Source organism: Primulina huaijiensis, chromosome 12 (assembly GCF_012295235.1).
Source record: "Primulina huaijiensis isolate GDHJ02 chromosome 12, ASM1229523v2, whole genome shotgun sequence".
NCBI lineage: Eukaryota > Viridiplantae > Streptophyta > Magnoliopsida > Lamiales > Gesneriaceae > Primulina > Primulina huaijiensis.
The window spans coordinates 5,142,450-5,160,562 of NC_133317.1; the positions used below are offsets into that span (position 1 = coordinate 5,142,450).

The 18,113-nt window shown below is 33.0% G+C and overlaps 2 protein-coding genes across 3 annotated transcripts; one reads left to right on the plus strand and one right to left on the minus strand.

Moving 5' to 3' along the window:
* Window positions 1-2,142: 2,142 nt before the first annotated feature.
* On the plus strand, window positions 2,143-9,887 carry LOC140990142 (uncharacterized). Its single transcript, XM_073459720.1, has 11 exons — window positions 2,143-2,392; window positions 2,935-3,235; window positions 3,461-3,603; window positions 3,803-3,899; window positions 4,027-4,104; window positions 4,195-4,464; window positions 5,292-5,629; window positions 5,927-6,140; window positions 8,273-8,361; window positions 8,448-8,684; window positions 9,291-9,887. The coding sequence occupies exons 2-11, from the start codon at window positions 3,076-3,078 to the stop codon at window positions 9,741-9,743; spliced, it is 2,079 nt and encodes a 692-aa protein (XP_073315821.1). The 5' UTR covers window positions 2,143-2,392; window positions 2,935-3,075; the 3' UTR covers window positions 9,744-9,887.
* A 681-nt stretch (window positions 9,888-10,568) lies between these two features.
* Window positions 10,569-12,756, minus strand: LOC140989293 (uncharacterized). 2 transcript variants are annotated; one of them, XM_073458465.1, is made up of 3 exons: window positions 12,622-12,756; window positions 11,887-12,172; window positions 10,569-10,762 (listed from the first exon to the last, which is right to left on the minus strand). In XM_073458465.1, exon 2 carries the CDS (start codon window positions 12,169-12,171, stop codon window positions 11,890-11,892), a length of 282 nt encoding a protein of 93 aa, XP_073314566.1. In that variant the 5' UTR covers window position 12,172; window positions 12,622-12,756; the 3' UTR covers window positions 10,569-10,762; window positions 11,887-11,889. The 2 variants fall into 2 exon arrangements, with proteins under 2 accessions (XP_073314566.1, XP_073314567.1); XM_073458466.1 differs by lacking the exon at window positions 12,622-12,756 and adding an exon at window positions 12,380-12,400.
* Between the last annotated feature and the right edge of the window lie 5,357 nt (window positions 12,757-18,113).

Consider the following 18,113-nt stretch of genomic DNA (forward strand, 5'->3'; position numbering starts at 1 on the left):
AAACTTGTTGGACATGTTTTCTTATATTATATTTCTATGTTTTATAATCATTTCAATGAACAACGAAAACTTTTGAAAGCATAAATAAAAATACAAAGAATTTCAACGTGGTCCTTCCAATCAGCCTAATTAAGACATGAGATCATGACCAACTGTCGAATAAAATCCATTAAGTACACAAAAATTTCCAAATGCTCAATTTGTATCTGAAAATTCAATGAATCATCTATTAAATTTGCTATCAACCAAACAACCATTCTTCCATGTATTTTCCAAATACTCACAAGACTAATTTGCACGTCAGAAAGCATGTAGAGATACTCATTTTTTAAAACTTTTATTAAAAAAATACGATAGTATTAATTTTTTAAAAAATAAAAATACATAAAGATCTTGAAAAAATTATTAATTTTACTTTATAAAAATATTGTCATTTCAATTAAAATAAAAAAATTTCCCAGAACAACCAGAAAACTCTGGCGGCCCGCCATTAGGAACATCGGATACCCCTAAATTCAAATTACATTATCGGGGGACAAGGCTGGTCCTTGGGTACGTCTCTCTGTCTGCTACTGTGGGGTCTTGTAATAAATATATATTGCTACGATTCCACTTGATTTCCCAATGCTCCTATTAAACTTTTTTTTATGCAACAAAATTATTCAAAATATAATTTTGGGCAGAGATTTATTTGATGGACGAATCTTAATTTAAATTTATTTTTATAAATTTGTCAAGAACACTAAATCATAATCGTAATAATTTAAGATTGTCTCTGGCTTTCCACGCTTTAAGCTCAAATTTAGGCTCGTGTTTTTTCTGGATTCGAGTCTCTCATTAATCTAGTTTACATTTCATGTAACTAAAATCGAGTTCGGATAAGAACTTCATACGTTGTATTCATGTCAAAAAGAAGATTCAAAAAATAATTTAATTAGTTTTTAGTCGTACTCGATTCATTGGTAATCCTATTAAATATAATTTATGAATTCTATGATGACATCTGTTAGTTATCCACATCGGTTGGATAAATAAATCGGGAGTTGCATATATAAACTTGGACAATTCTCCTCTCTTGAACTAGCTTCTGAGGTTGAGTTAAGTCCAAATTTCAATCTTAACAACATCGAATATATTTGGAACTTTTAGCGATCTAAAATATCAATAAGTTTATGTTGGAATTGTTGTGATATTGATGAATTGAAATTAAATAACGAAAATCAAGAAAGACTCGTAAAAGAAAACAACGCGAAAGAGCTCCAAAGCTGCCTTGGAACTATTGGAGCATCCGAAAGGGAACGCCTTAGTGTCCCAAGTGCTGCCTGGAAATGCAGACAAACAGAATTAAATAAGAGTGAGTTTTCATGAACATGACGGGAGCGCTTCTAATCTTGTTTTCACGAACGAACATGTGTTAGTTTTCAGCGGATTTTCTGAATTCCAAAATGTGTCTTTTGATCAAAACTTCAAATACATACATGATGAAACAACATATTCTTACAGACAAAATTAAATAAGAGAATCAAATATTGTTTTAAACACTTTTTCAGATACTCAAAAATCATTATCACATTTATATTGAACTTTTTCATCTTTCTATTATAACAAAGATATTTCATATCGTTTTTTAGTTATTGAATTTGTGATTCAATATGTTTTCACAATTTCAATATGTTATGACAAATGAAATTGCTGTATCTCAAGAAAAGCAAAAACTTGTGTGAAACGGTCTCACGGGTCGTATTTTGTGAGACGGATCTCTTATTTGAGTCATCCATGAAAAAGTATTAATTTTTATGCTAAGATTATTATTTTTTAATGTGAATATCAGTAAAATTGACTCATCTCACAGATAAAAATTCGCGAGATCGTCTCACAAAAAAAATACTCATCAAGAAAAGATGGCCAATTACCATATCATCGAGACACTAATCTCAATTTATCTTTGCTCATATAAAGGGAATGATATGTATGGAGCTTCAAACCAATCCAAAACCTACTTATTGCTGACGTGGCTGTTAAATTAGCACCGCATGTGAAGTACACGTACGAACGCGCGATTGTTTTATTTATTTGTCCATCCATGAATACAAAGACATAAATCGAGAATTTAGCCAAGGGGAACATAAATGTATATTTCTCACTGAAAACAATACACAGTATTTGTAATTTTTTCTCAGTTTTCTTCAAAAGGAATTTCCATCCCTTTTCATTTTCCCTCTCATTTTTTTCATTTCCCAATCTTCGGAGGGAAAGGAAAAAAATCAGTACTCTTCCAATATTTTGAATTAAACCCTGGTACTTCTTCAATCTTCGACTTCCACCTCATTAGCTTGCTGTGCTGCTTCGAAGGAACTGCGATTTTGTTGATCTTTTCAACTTGCAGTTCCAGGTACGTCCTGTTATTTGTTTCTTCTGAGTTAATTGGCATTAAATTAAGCTCAAATATGCTATTGATGCGTTGCTATGCTGGTTTATGTGTTGTTCTTAGGGTTTTGGAGAATTTTGAGTTTAGGATTCGATGCATTTTGCTGGAGAATCAGCTCATATTTTATTGTTTGTGTAGTTTTTGTTTGTTTGTTGGTCTAATGATTAGTATAATCAATTGCTGGGTGAATAGATTGTGTTGTGAAGTTCTTGTGTTTTTATCTTATTGCGTGTTTCTCGATCCAATTATCTATAATTTATGCTTTTATTGCTGTGGATTAATTCAATTGAGCATTTTCATGTTTCGTGCTTGCTTGTAGAATTGCATATTACTGGTTTGCCAACCATGGATGTGTTTTGCACTCGTATCTTTTGGCCACACTCAGTCGAGCTATGAATAATTGCCTTGTTTTGTGTTTGCCTACATTTTCTGATTCTGATCAGTAGAATGAATTTTTTGCTAATCAGTATTGCTTTATGGATATTGATGGCTCCTTTTCTTCCCAGATTTGGTTCTAAGACTTGAGTATTTCACTCCTGAAGAGTGGAACTAAGACTTGGTGACTTAATATCTAGGTTGATTGGTTCATCTAAATTCATCGCTTTTGTCTTGAAGCTGGGAGTCTGGGTTGAATCCCTTTATGCGAGATGCAGACCAGGAAAAAAGTAGCTGGAAGAATTTCTCAAGACCTACCCAGTCCTAGGGTTTCAAGACTACAAAAAAAACTGGTGGGAAATGTTCAAGTTCAAGTTCAAGCAAAGAAAGTTACTGAGCTAATCACGTCTTCTGCTAGGAAGAAAAAAGTTGGTGCGTATTTGAACTGCTTATCCATCGACAGCCTTGTAACAGTCTTTTCTTCCATTGGATAAATCTCCTTGCTTAACTTCGCCTCTACTATCAATGATGCCATCTTCTAGTTTTCTCTTAATGACACATCATTTACTAATTAGTCATCACTTCTAGAAAGATCTACTTTTTTATGCAACTTTGTGGTTTGAAATTGCTGACGTGGTTTCTCTTACAATTTTTAAGTTGGTACACTTTCTAAAGCTGCTGAGGAGCCGGTCGGTGGAACAAATTTGGATACCAAATTCAGAGTGGAGTTTGATGATTCAGATGTATGTTTGAGCTATGATGCTGGTTCTGGATTTGACAGTTCTTGTATAGCTAATCAGGTAACCACATGCTTTGCATGTGCAACATATCTTGACATGTATTATGCTTCATCTGCAGTGCTTCATACATATCATTACCTTCCATTGGTATTTGTTCGATTGTACAGTAATTATTGAGGAATTTAACATGTCAAATTACAGTGTTAAGAAACAAGAAGCATATTAGGTGATATGAAATTTGGTTCTTGTCGTTTTTTAGGGCTTTGACAATGAGGCTACTAATTGTGTCATGGAAACTATATTTTCTCCATCCTTTCATGTTGCAAGAAGTATTGGAGCGGAAATTTCAAGAGGAGGTAGTTTGAGAAAATAACTGATTTCCTTTTATTCTCTATGCTTTTTTTTAATAATTATGGGCCTATTTTTATCTAGTGTACTCTATCTTATATTATATGGATTCAATTACCCTAATCTTTCCAGCAGACTTCTGCTCGTTTTTTCATCATGGGAGCCAAAATATCGAGGAATGTGGTAATAAGAACACACATATAGATTGCCCTGGTATGTGCTAGTAGAATAGAAACCTGTATTCTTGTCCCCAACATTTTTCATAAGTTTGTCTGCTGAATCATGCTATCATTATAAATTTAGGCGGTGCCGGTCTGTCACCTGAAGTTTCGGCTATATATCTTTCCATGAAAAATTCCAACCTAGAATGTGTAGATGAGAATAATCAAGATCACATGTCGGTCGTTGTCTCGCGGGATAATGAGGATGGTGAAGAATATGATGATTTTGACCCATACTTTTTCATCAAGAATCTACCAGACTTGTCTTCAGTGGTCCCAACTTTTAGGCATATGCTACTGCCTAAACAGACAAGAAGCTGTCCATCAACCTCTCTCGTTCTGGACTTGGATGGTAAAATGTTTACATAATTTCTCTCTTCCTTTTGTCCTTCATGTATGTGAGGGCTTTTCTGCGAGATCTCAACCAATTATCTCACTCTGGGTTAGAGGTGTAAACGAATAGAGCGAGCCGAATCGAAAAATATTTGATTTGTATTCGTATTTATCGAATTCGAGCCGAATTCAAACATGTTCTTTTTTCGAGCCAAACTCAAGTCCAAATTATTTTGTTCGTTTGTTCGCTAGCCGCATTCGAGCCTTAATATTTTATTAATATAATATAATTATATATTGAATAAATACATTTCTAGCTTTCGAGTACTTATTTTCGAGTAATAGTTCGCGAACATGTTCAAATCTTTCAAGCCGAACTCCAACTCGAGCTTTAATTCGAACCGAATTCATGCCAAAATTTTCAAACTTCGAAAAGTGTTCGATTAGAACTAATACGAGCCAAGTTCGAACCTTCAATTTTTTTATCATATTCGATTCGATTCAGTTTGTTTAACTCTGGGTTGGAGAAATTCTTTTCACGGGGGATCTTAATGATTTTTATGCAGGTTTGAATTAAAAATTACATTGTCTGAATCACTTAATGCTATGGTTATTAGCAAAATCACATGCATCAAGTTACTGCTCAAGTACTTGGGAACTCTGCAAGTGCTTTCTAAATCATTATTAGTATCTGCCGTCATTTAGTAGTTCTCTTTGTTTGAAGCAGTGCTGAATATTCGACTACTTTTTCCCTTGCCAAATTTCTTCTCATATGCCTGCTAGATCAATTGCGTCTCTTTTGCTAGTATAGTGACATGTTCTCAAATGAAGATTTATGCTTGGCAGAGACATTGGTGCATTCTACGCTTGAGCCATGTGATGATTCTGATTTCACATTCTCCGTTAATTTCAACTTAAAGGAGCACACAGTATATGTGCGATGCCGTCCTCATCTAAGGGAATTTCTGGAGAGAGTATCCAGACTTTTTGAGATCGTCATCTTTACTGCCAGTCAAAGCATTTATGCTGAGCAACTTCTAAATGTCCTGGACCCAAAGAGGAAAATCTTTCGACATCGTGTATATCGTGACTCTTGTGTTTTTGTTGATGGGAATTACCTCAAAGATCTATCTGTTCTTGGCCGTGACTTGGCACAAGTCATTATAATTGACAATTCTCCTCAGGTAATATCACTGTTTATTTTACTTCGGAAGCTTTCCGAATCAGTGCTAGCTTATGAAAGCCATTTCATTTTTCATCTTCTAGCTGAATTTTATATAATTTTGTAAATGGATGGAGATTATATGATGCAACCTTTCAACGAGTTCCAACGCTTATGTTCCACAATTTTCTCAGTGGCATGATGAAAACTTTTTGATCCTGCTGTTCTAGAAAAGAATATTATATTCAGCGCTTTGACGACAATGCTAACCAAACTTTGAGGTTTATCGAATTGGACATTGTTTTTTGTTTCCATTCAGGCTTTTGGTTTCCAAGTGGATAATGGAATACCAATCGAAAGTTGGTTTGATGACCGATCTGACACTGAATTGCTATTGCTCCTGCCCTTTTTGGAAAGTTTAATCGGAGTTGAAGATGTAAGGCCCCTGATCGCTAAGAAATATAATCTCCAAGAGAAAATAGCAGCAGCAGTTTGCCCTTCAGATTATAACCTAGGCGACCCATTTGAAAGATGATCCCCCATTTTCTCGTCAAAATTCTTGGACCATGATTTCTTCTAAACCGTTCTCTGAATAAGTTTGAATACTACAATTGGTGTCGGAAGTGAAGGTCGAAAGCTACTTGGCATTTCACCCATGACATAGTTTGATCTCAGGCAATTTCGCGACTCCCGGATTATTGGCTTGTTTTCTATCTCTGACTGTGTAGATAGATCGAGATTAGCTTAGTCTTGGAATTCTAACAATTGTCAAGGCAAGTAATTTAAGTTATTAAAACCCCAACGTTTTTCAAATGGAGCAGAATAACTATATTTACTCCTGGTTTGTCTCTCTGTTTATTTTAAAATCAGGTTTGTGTTCTTTTGCTGTTGTGATTTCAGTGCTTATTCTGGTTGGGTATGCTTGTTGTGTTGGTTAACTCTACTGAATTTGACCCAAATGTGAGGGTATAACTAGGAGTGTAATCCAATTTGGCTAAAAAAATGTTTCGATCATTTTCGAGTTTATCTCAAAAAACCAATTTTTGATTCAGCTATCAATGTTCATTCACTTTTACGAGTTTCTTGTGAATTAATATGTAGTGGTTATAACTTATTATTTAGGATGAAAAGATCAGGCGATAATAATAGTATAAAGAGGGAGTGAGTAAATTATTTAGGAATTTAATTGATTTTCAAAGATTATCTTTTAGTTATCATCTGTTCATACAATCAGTGTGGAGTCAAATATCGACTAAATATTGATGGTGTAAAGCAACAAAGAAAAATAGTGTTATCGTGTGTTCACATAATGATGATGTAAAGCGACAAAGAAAAATAGTAAGAAAATGCATAAAGAAAATAATGTTATCGTGTGTTCACATAATGATGATGTAAAGCAAATTCTTCTACTTTTTCCCTCTGTTTTTCATTATATTTTTTGCATTTGAGATGACTTTACCGGATTGAGTTTTTTTTTATCCCCACCAAGTTTTAAGTCTAAACCAATTTATTAGAAACGACACCGAAGCACTCCTAATTTTTAAACCCAATTCAACTTCTACGATGACTTCTTGCTAACTCCTCTGTTTCCCCTATGACAAGTAAGAGAAGAGTTTAGTTCTCCAAGTCTTGAGGCAACACTTTAGCCCAAGTTTATCTCAAAATTAATCTCATATTGTCCTACTAATAAAAAATTATAAACTTACTTCTATGCTATTTGTAAACATCAGTAATTGAACATCTTAAAATGACACCATTTCCACCAAAGCATTTGAATATGGAAGTGTTGTATCTAAAGTGCTTGATGAGTGAACAACGAGTCCATAAAATCACATCATATGCATGAATGGGGGCAGCGCCAAACAAATTGTTTGATATGTTTTTCAAATCAAATCAAATCAAATCAAATCAATAACTCATTTCAAATTTAAGATTTTTTTTTAATTGTTGCTTATATATTTTATAATATCCATATTAGTAGATACTTTGTTTTTTCTATTTATAATATGTTTATATTCTTTCTGTCTGATTGGATTTTTTTTCATTCATTTCAAATTCAGAATATCTCAAGTCAAGTATGTTTAATTTTGGAATTTTTATGTGATGAGTTTCCAAAAAAAATTCATCATCTTGATATGAGTAATACTATCAAATCTTTTAGGTACTCTTTAACTGCACAGTCTCATACCTGAATAGTTTTAGAATCCCTCTCCTTCTTGTGTAAGTTCAGTTTATTCATGTTTCCTTCGCCTGTCAGGAGCCACTCATTGTCCGTGTAATCTCATGACACCAACAATCACTCTCCGCCATCTTCAGTCTCGGGCCTCTGTTTCAAATATATAATTTACTTTTCATATTTATTATTTTTTCTAATTTTTTAGTGAGATGTTTTTATTTAATTTATTTTGTGATAAAAATGGGAAAAAAATCTTTTGGTAGGAGAGTTTGTATGGGGTTTCCAAAATAAATAATGATCATCCACCGATTCATGCATAAAACAGAGGTTAAATCAGCTGCGGCCTCCTCTAGAATATTCTTCCTCCACTCGATTAAGAGTCCCTTCAGATCTTAAGACACGTGGCATTATTTAACCATTCATCACATCTTTATGTAAATTACATCGTACGCCTCAGTTCACACTTCTTCGCCGACTTTGTGTAAGAAGTTTCCAGTTCCCTAAGCTTACGTTATTGTTCGTTCTCTCTTGTAGAAATTCTCGATTCGAGTTTTGCGATTTATATGGCTTCGTCTGAGGTAATTGTTAATATTTTATCTGTTTAGTTTTTTATTTACTTCAAATTGTTTACGAATTTGCATTTTTTCGGTTCTTTTGTTGCCAGGTTGATGTTGAGGTTGAGAGAAGTGATGCGGAATTGAAACACCTTGAATTTCTGAAGATTTTGGCGGTGCACGCCTTCGTGGTGGTGTCAAATCTGTACGACAACGCCAAACAGAACTCCGGTCCGCTCAAATCCACCGTTGAAACAGTGGAGAACGCCGTTACGGCCGTGGTTGATCCAGTGTACCAGAAAGTTAAGGGTGTTCCTGGTGATCTCCTTGTGTTTCTCGACAAGAAGGTATTCGGTTTCTTTCCAAAAAAATATTTCTCATTTTTTTTGTTTTATTGTTTTAGCTGGATTTGGGTTTTTTTATTTCTTGCAACTGTATTTTCGAACACAAGTTTGTAATCAGGATGATATCATGTTTATGCTCGTTGTTTCCCTTTTTAATTGACAAAAGTTTCCAGGATGTTCAAAGTTATTAAAAATATCCTCCAAGTACTATGTCATTTTGAAGGAAAAACTTGTCTTCCGATGTAATTAAGTTAGCCAAGTTAAAGTTTTGAATTACTGTAGTCGGGAGTTTCTTGTTTATCAAGTGATTAATGAACATCTTGATTTAAATTGGATAATTTAAGCTTTATTGCTTACTATTCCACAACCCTGTTTCGCTGGGCTTCTTAGTAAGAAAACTAAAAACTTGTATCAAATTTTTTTTTGAAAATTCATATTTCAGTCTCTTGAATTTACGAAATCGCTTTCTGACCTCTTCTAGCCGCCTTCAATTATTCTCTCGTGTCCTACCTCGATTGAAACCGAGTGTTGCTATATGTGGTCCAGTTTCATTTTGTATCCAGCCTCTAATGGATCCTCAAGAACTCAAATTTCATTCTTGTTTCTTAGGTGGATGAGGCGGTCTACAAATTTGATGAGAATGCTCCACCCACAGCCAAAAAAGCTGTCTCTAAAGCTCGGAGAGTCGTGAAGAAGGCATCAGTAATAGCACAAGACTTGGCAGAGGAAGCTAAAGTTGCTGGTCCGTTTACTGCAATTTCCCATGCTGGTGTAATTTCAAAGCAAATAGCTGTGAACCAATTGGCTCTCTTTTGGTTCAAAGCTAACCAGTATCCTGCTCTGCATGGAGCATCTGAGGTTGCTGTTCCTGCAGCTGTGCACTGGTCGGAGAAGTACAACAATTTGGTTAAAGATATGGCAACAAAAGGGTATAGTTTATTTAACCATATCCCATTGGTTCCTGTGGAAGAAATGGCGATGGCTTATAAGCAGGTGGAGGAAGCTGCTGGTAAGAAGACAGATACTGGCAGCACAAGCGGCAGTGAATCGGATGAGGAGTAGAGGGTTTGGATTTGTTTTCAAGAGTCCTTTATTATAAAACATCAGGTCTGGGTTTGGGAGTTTTTCATCTTGTGGATTGAAAGATTTGTGTAAATGATTTGGAATTGATACTTTTGTGTGTATAGTTTTTGTTTTGGTGGTCTCTATGCATTTTGTGGCTTGTTCAAATTATGAAATTAGAAATTGAGTAGTAAAGACAAGAATTGAGGAATCTGCAACTACATAGACGATCTTTGCCGTGAGAAATTAGATACCTCGTGGGGATTTCGTGATTCCGTTCGGTAAAGAAGAGCAAGAGCTGAGGGCTAAATTGTCGAGCAAACCCATTAGAATTTGAATAGTAAGAAGCAAACAGTTGGCACATAGAAATATGTAAACTCCTCAGTTTTAATATACTTGTTTCTGCTTTAAATTCATAAGATGAAACGTGTTTCTGGAAGAACATTGCCGAGATGCTTTTTCTGCTGCTTCTGTGGATGTTGTTTGATCTATGTTGATATATCAATATACCGTCACAAAATAAGTCTTTGCTTGATCTATATTTGATTTTCCGGCACAATATAACTCAATAAAAGGATGCTTAGAGTCCCAAAGAAGTGCAAAAACCAGGATCCTTCAGAAAAATGGGTTCCTATTAAAGGAGCGCATAACAACTTAGATGAACTCCGAATGACAAGTCAATGTGGGATGTGATTTGATATTTTCCATGGGATGTACGGGAAGGAGTATATTTATGCAGAAGAAAATGTTCTCTATTCTTCTATATCTCATTACTTAAACCTTATGCCACCAATTCACGTGATAGGGGATAGAAACGCAGTCACAGATCGCAACAAAGTATCAATAACATAGATGCAGAAGAAAATGCAATTTATTCTCAATCCCATAATTTATGCTTCCACAATAATAAGTTTTGAATATAGAGCTTTCTTGGTCTCGCTGATCTGCAGCACATAGCCAGTAAAAAACAAAATACATCTCTATCCAGACTCCTTGAAAGCTAGATGCTTTAAATTCCACTGCATGAAAAACAACACAGAATCATCAGATACCTCAACACAATTTTTCAATCATAACACTTTGATTCTTGAACGTCTGACTCCATTTTTAAACTCTGATTCTTGTTTGAGCTTCTGCACGTTAGTTAACAAAAATAGAACTGCTGTTATCTCTATCCTTAAATAACAAGGCAGTGTTAACATAAACCGGACAGGGATAAGAAATGTCTGCGGCATTTCTTTAGTTCTTAATTTGTTTCATAAAGGTTTATATCTGAGTTTTGAATGTACTTGGATGAGCGCATAAAACATCATTGCTTTTATTAAACACAGTTAAATTCTGCCACGAATCACGTGCATAACGCCACGTAAGAATGGAGGTTGTGTTGGTAGAGGTGATTCTGGTGGAAATGTGAACAACTGGCCCTTCTAGGAAGGTGTTTATTTTGTGAACAGAGGGAAGTTAATGCTGGAGAAATCAAAACTGAAACAGCTCCAAGGCCATTGAAACTTAATGCACAGTTGAAATGCCTGTGCTGGAAATAATATACATCTTGACATAAAAAGTAGGACGATGAAACAAAGTTTTACGACAGTTTGCAGCAGCCATAACTCGTGACATTAATGCCAACAACGAATAGGTTCCAAAATATTCTCACCAATAGTATATGCAACAACCTGTTTACATAACGGTGCAGCCAAAGTTAGAAATTATGTAGCTTTTATCTTTATATGGAAATATCATAAGGACTCTTCCAGAATCCATCCATCAGGTTCAGGCAGTATGACAGGCTTTCCATTTTACACTATTGAGAATAATACAAATCCTCCAACTCCCATAAGTACAAATATGAATGCAACTAGGATTCATAATCATATCCAATATCAACAATTTATTTTTCGGTGTACATATAAAAAAAATCTCAGAAGCAACCAGTTTACATTTTATATTGAAGAAAAAATGAGAATTAATTAACCCGTAAAGCTCAATAGTCTGCATCAAAATGTAGTCTCGTAAGAATTATGTGACCCTAAAACCTATACCATATTTTTAGTCCTGAACTGTCACAAGGTCATAGTGATACTCATACAAAGTTTCTTATGTGCACTTTCGACAAAAAGAAGGGAACAAGTTACAAACTGACCAATTATTTGGATGAGGAAGACGAAGAAGCTTCTTGGATGAGGTCATCATATGGGTCCCTGCGCCCTGGAACTTGGCTAATCTGAGAATCCCAGAAAATCTGAGCATTGTGCCGCTCGAAGGTCCAGAATCCATAGGGACGCAGAGGTAAGCTCCACATTTCCTTAGTTTTCTGGCACTTGTCTTTCCTATCATACAAACGCTCCCTAAATTTCCTGTCCCTCTCCTTCGGATCCTCCATCATTCGCAGAATCAAATTCTCGGCAAACTCCATTATGAATCCCATCCTTCAACATCACATTTCAAATACAAGCATTAAAATTAAAAGCGAAGATGTTCACTCAGTTGTTTTTGCCAGTGGTGAATGCAATCCTAGGTCCAATTATATCTTAAAAAACAATAAACCATCTAAAAAAACAGGAAAAATATACACAAATCAGCTACGATCAAACATTTTTTGAGTTAAAACAAGATCACACAATACAATAGACAACTTCACTGGGATTAGGGATGAATAATGACGTAACTTTAATAGAATCGTGGAGGCTCCTATGAAGATAATTGAAACACAAAGTCTAGCTTCTGAGCCTTTTATGAACCCTAGATTCTGACACCGGATCGAACAGAAACTGAAAAATTAGATCACGCATGCAGCTGAACATAGAATACAGATAAAGTTTCAAACAAAAAACCAATCAAACAGAGAAAAAAAATTGAATTTTGTGGATCGATTTACCTGAATCAATGGCGTGAATCGACTGATGAGAGAGCAAGGCAAACGCGAAAAATTGCTACTGGCCAATGAATTTGCCACGTATCTCAGCCACTGATGCTACTATAGTAGTGGGCTTGATCTCTAAGCCTGTATCAATCATATTTGGGTTTTAAATACAGATTTCTATTTCTTTCTGGAAGAGCCCACTAGTTCATGACTATGATATCAGGCCCAATTTCATTTGTCTTGGTCTACCAAGTTTAGGCCGATCAGTTGTATAGTGAGTGATATACAAAAACTTTTCGCAGACTTTGAAGTAATTATTTATCATATTATTTATTAATTATTTATCTTACATAGATAAATCATTTTAAATTACAACATTACTCTTAATAAATAATAATAATATTATTTTATTAATTATTAAAAGGACAATGATACAAACTATTATTTATCAATCAAATCAAATACTATATTAACTATTTATCATCATATTTCTAACTTCAAACTGAAATTAAATGTCGATTTTTTTGTATCTCACAAATTTGACGATAGGCTTAAAATATTAATATATAAATAAAACTCTGAATATTTAAATCATTTTGTATTATAATCTTAATTTTTAAATATGGTATCGCATCCTATTTATTTTATATATACAAAAATGACAAAAACTTGTGTGAGACGATCTCACGAGTCGTATTTTGTGAGACGACTCTCTTATTTGGGACATCCATAAAAATATATTACTTTTTATGGTAAGAATATTATTTTTATTTTGAATATCGGTAGGGTTGACTCGTCTCACATATAAAAATTCGTGAGACCGTCTAACACGAAACATACTCTACGAAAATAACACAAAATGTACTTATCATGCCACCCATTTCATTTATTAAATGGACCATACTCTTTTTCGTGTGCCGAGGCGGACAAATTGCCGTATCCATCCGAAATAATAAAATATCCACACAACTCTACCTCGAGTGCATTTGTATCGACAAGCTTTTAATGCCAAAAATAAAACCAAGAAAATGTGATTTTTTTATCCTTTAATTTGCATTTTCATTTAAATATGTATTAAAAAAAGGCTCTTCACTACTATACTTAAATGTAATAATTGTTATGGTTTTAAAAATTTTAAAAAACCTACTCGATAAAACATTTTTTTTTTTGAAGAATCACATATGATATCACTTTGGATTCTAGACTTAGGTAAAGTAGGCTCGAGTTCAAGATCTAATTATAACAGTAATTTATATACAGAAATACAGCTTTCACATATAAACTCAGGTTAGATATATACTTACAATGAAGTAGCACATGTAATTAAATTTAAGAACCATACATTTTCGTTCCTAGCTCCACTTAATATTTTGTACATATATTTCGAAATGGGGAAAAAAATGAGAATATAATCTTCCAAAATTAATTAATATATAGTTTGTAGCAAAATATTGTTAGGATGTCATTCATACGTGTAGGGTCTGAATAATCGAAACAAAGACATGAAATAATATATACTTGAAATTTTCATATTTCATTTGATTCGAATCATGTGGAGACAACAAGAATCCATCCCCACAATATATATAATTGAGACATCGGAATTTACATTAATTTATTTGCAAGCATTCTATTTCCTGGTGGCCCATATAAATAAAATATCCCCCCTCCAAGTTTCATATTTTAATTGATCATATATATAAATACGGATTTAAAAAATGTGACATAATCATTGGAAATTTATTAAAAAAAACTCAAACTTAACTAAGAAATGACAACAAATGTAAAGTTTGGGGCTGAAAGAGGAACATATGGAGGCTTTTTTTAAAAAAAAATTAAAGAAATGCGTATATTCTATACGAAAAACTGGCCATAATCATGCAAAGAGATGACGAAAACATGAGAAAATGCTGACGTTAAATATATTGTATTATTAAATATTACTGATCAAATTAAATCCTAAAGAATCTGCGAGCTTATATGTATATTATAATCCAAAGTAATTTGTGATTTTAAGAAGTCAATTCCTACTAAATGCATAGATTAGATAGCCAGTGGCTTGGATCATAAGTGCAAGAATGCGAAAGGGAAATGGTTGAGAATTTTAATTGCCTGCACATCTGGCAACTTCAAGTTACATTTTTTTCAAGTAAATTAATTTAATTTACGCTGTAGCTGCATGATTAATTGAGATGATGATAATAATAATAATAATAATAATAATGTATTTCATAGGAGACCGGGCTTTAGCCCTTGTAGTGGCTCGGGTTCGAGTGCCGGAGTCGAATAAATCAACTAGATGGACAAGTAATCGATATAGGCGACGACGCTGGAGGATTTGTTCGGTCTAGCTAGATTATTATGTTATTATTTATTCCTAACTTAGATTTTATCTATTAAATATTTATTATTATTATTCAAAATAAGAAATATGTAATTTTGATATACTTTTATTGTCTTAATTAAAATATTTCGAACATAGATAGCATGTGTTGTGTCAATATCATGCACAACATGATTCTAGTATATAAAAATAAAGTTGAGAAAGAATATAATATATATTGAAAAAAGAAGAATATTAAATAAAGTTATATTTGAATATATAATCTGGAGGCATGAAAATAAAACAAGAAAAAGGGCTACGAACATGCAACTAATTGCTTCTGGTGAGAAGTCGATATTGTCATTAATTTTGTAGCCATGTATGAGGTAATTCGGTACAATTTTGTTGCACTTGTTCGGGGAAATAATAAATTCTTGTACTATTTTTTCCACCAAATATTTGACTCAAAATAGATATAATATTTCTACCATACTACATTGCCAACAATTAATATTTTTGTCCCAACGCTACAACTTACTAGTCTTTTTTAAAGTTATAATTATTTTTGAATTACTATAAATTTTATTTTTAAAAAAACAAAAAAAAATTGTGCAAAGAATTATTATCGTATCAAAAACGACGAGTTTAATTCACTATTTCAATCAGACACTGCTAATTTTTTAATTTTTTTTTCATTTACAATTTTGCTCGAAAGGAAGTAATCAAAAATGGCACACGCTTTGAAGATTTTTCGTGTTATTTAATACATTTATGTATGAAAATTTGATTTTATGTATCGAATAATTCGACAAATAACATCAATTTACTGTAATATCACATGTTAATCAAACTTGATAAGATTAAATCAATCGTGTCATTTTAAATATTATGAAAATATATTCTACTTTCATAATTGCTTGTGGAAAATCTAGCCGAAACTTTGCATTCAATATATATATTAACGCAAATACCAAAGAAAATTTAATGTACATGAAGAAGATCTGACAAGTTGTTTTCAATCACAATTAAGTGCCTATTAAGTATTAACCCCTAAGAATAACCAATGGACATGTTGTAAGATCACATAAACTGAATTATTGTAACTATTTTCCTCCCTAAAAAGCAAAAATTGATCTCATATCTCACAATATCAACATAGAGCAAATCAGACAATAGTAGATAATGCGATTAACGGCAATAATCATCTGTATAAAAAAAACTAACTTTTATGCAATGTTTTTTTCTCGAAAATACGGGTTTTTTTTCCCTGGAAAAACACGATGTTTAGAGGTCTGTTTATCTAAAAATGTAAAGTTCGTGATGTAAATGATGTCGCGTTATCATCAAGAAATTGATAATAATCTTAAAGTTAGTATGGATCTGAGTTTGTTCGTTAGGAGGGGAAGAAATAAATCAAGACACATGGGGAACAATATAGGGATGAATCCCAAATGCAGAAAGCTTGTATTTGTTGGAAATTTAGTGTCATACATTGTTGCCCTATTTGTAGTGTTGTGTACTTGCATTCTCAACCAACAGTTAGTCTCCAACCAACAAAGATGGCATCAAATGGTNTTTTTTTTTTTTTTTTTTTTTTTTTTTTTTTTTTTTTTTGGTTTGGGAGTTTGGACCACAAATGGTGGGCTATCGGTGGCAAGTAGATACAATCGTCGTCTGTCTGATCCAAAAATGATTTTTTTCTTATTGAAGAGAAGTTAATATTTTTCTAATGTAATAAACTTGTCTAATCTCCGGAGTTACGGCATAACTTTCTTTCCTACCAACGTGTTCTGTATTTAAGTAAAAAAAATTGGTTTAGATTATATAGTTAGTAGTGAATAATTAGTGATAAAAGAAGGAATAAGTGCATTCCATTATTAGATGCTCTTTTACATTCCTTTGTTTTTGTATCTTTATTTTTGAAATGGGGAGCATAAAGCTTTTTCTCAGACAAAGCACATTCTCCACTTGCATAATGCATCGTCTCCTTAACTTTTACCTTTGCCCTCTTTCTAATCCATTCTTTCTTCTTTATTTATTTATTTATTTATTTTTCTTTCTTCTTTTTTTTTTTCTGCTTTGGTCAATCTCTTGCAATCTGACAATTTTTGACCAAAACATATAAAGTAGACTAGAGAAAAAGAAACAGACACTTTGCCTGAATCGTCAATTTTAATTACTTGCTACATAGGATACCCTATGCCATCGTTCCCTTTCTGTTTTCCTTCTTTTTTTTTATTTTATTTTATGGGCACATTATTTTTATCATTTTTACTTACATTCACGGACCTCAATAACACTATTCAATAAAATAGATTTACCGTGGGAATCTGTCTTAGAGTCCCCATAAACGTGTCACTATATTTTAATTGAATTTGATGAAATATATATATACATTTCAATTAATAGTAACGTTAGATGGATTGAATGCGATGATAATTTTATACCAAAATTTTCCTTCAATTAAACACATGGATGACATTCTATGAAATTGTCACCGTTTGAGAATGAAGAAAACGAAGGATCTAGATGTATGAAATGTTTGCTGGTTGATAGACTTTTTCAGATGAAGCTTCCTTCTTTTCAATCTTTACCCTAAAGTTGAGGCAGATTTCAAGCATTTAATGTGGTCAGTTATTCAAATATTTCACATTTAACATCCCAACTCTTCACCTAATAATTTTGTACAACACTCAATTAATTGGAATCAACGTTTGTTTGTTTTTTTTTTTTCTCAAGAATTTGCAGTTGTCATGAACCACATTTCATGTGATCTGCTGAGAAGTTTGTTAAAAAGCCCAGCAATATCAATATTCTGTTATCATTTGGTAATGTAAGTGTAAATAGACAGAATGTGTGTGTGTAAATCTTTAGATTTAATATGTGATAATCTAATTATGCTGTTTGGATTAATAATGATTAAGACTACATTTTAAAATGAATTTCTAATCATACAATGGGAAATTCGAATAATAATCAATATATAAATCAAATCTACTTTTAAAGTGAATCGAATCGAATCAAATAAATAATTTCTTTGTTTTTCATTTTGGATCTGAACTTAAAACGGAGGAATAAATAAACTCTATTTTACAAAGAAAGAGAGGTTAAAAAGTTCACTTGTAAAAACAAATGGCGATAATAAACTATTAATAAGATTCCCTTCCAAAAAATTGGCCTCGAA

Coding starts and splice junctions, on each gene's coding strand:
- LOC140990142 (XM_073459720.1), top strand. CDS start 3,076: ATGCAGACCAGGAAAAAAGTAGCTGGAAGAATTTCTCAAGACCTACCC. Junction 4,465..5,291: donor TCTCGTTCTGGACTTGGATG/GTAAAATGTTTA, acceptor TATGCTTGGCAG/AGACATTGGTGCATTCTACG. Junction 8,685..9,290: donor TTGTGTTTCTCGACAAGAAG/GTATTCGGTTTC, acceptor CTTGTTTCTTAG/GTGGATGAGGCGGTCTACAA.
- LOC140989293 (XM_073458465.1), bottom strand. CDS start 12,171: ATGGGATTCATAATGGAGTTTGCCGAGAATTTGATTCTGCGAATGATG.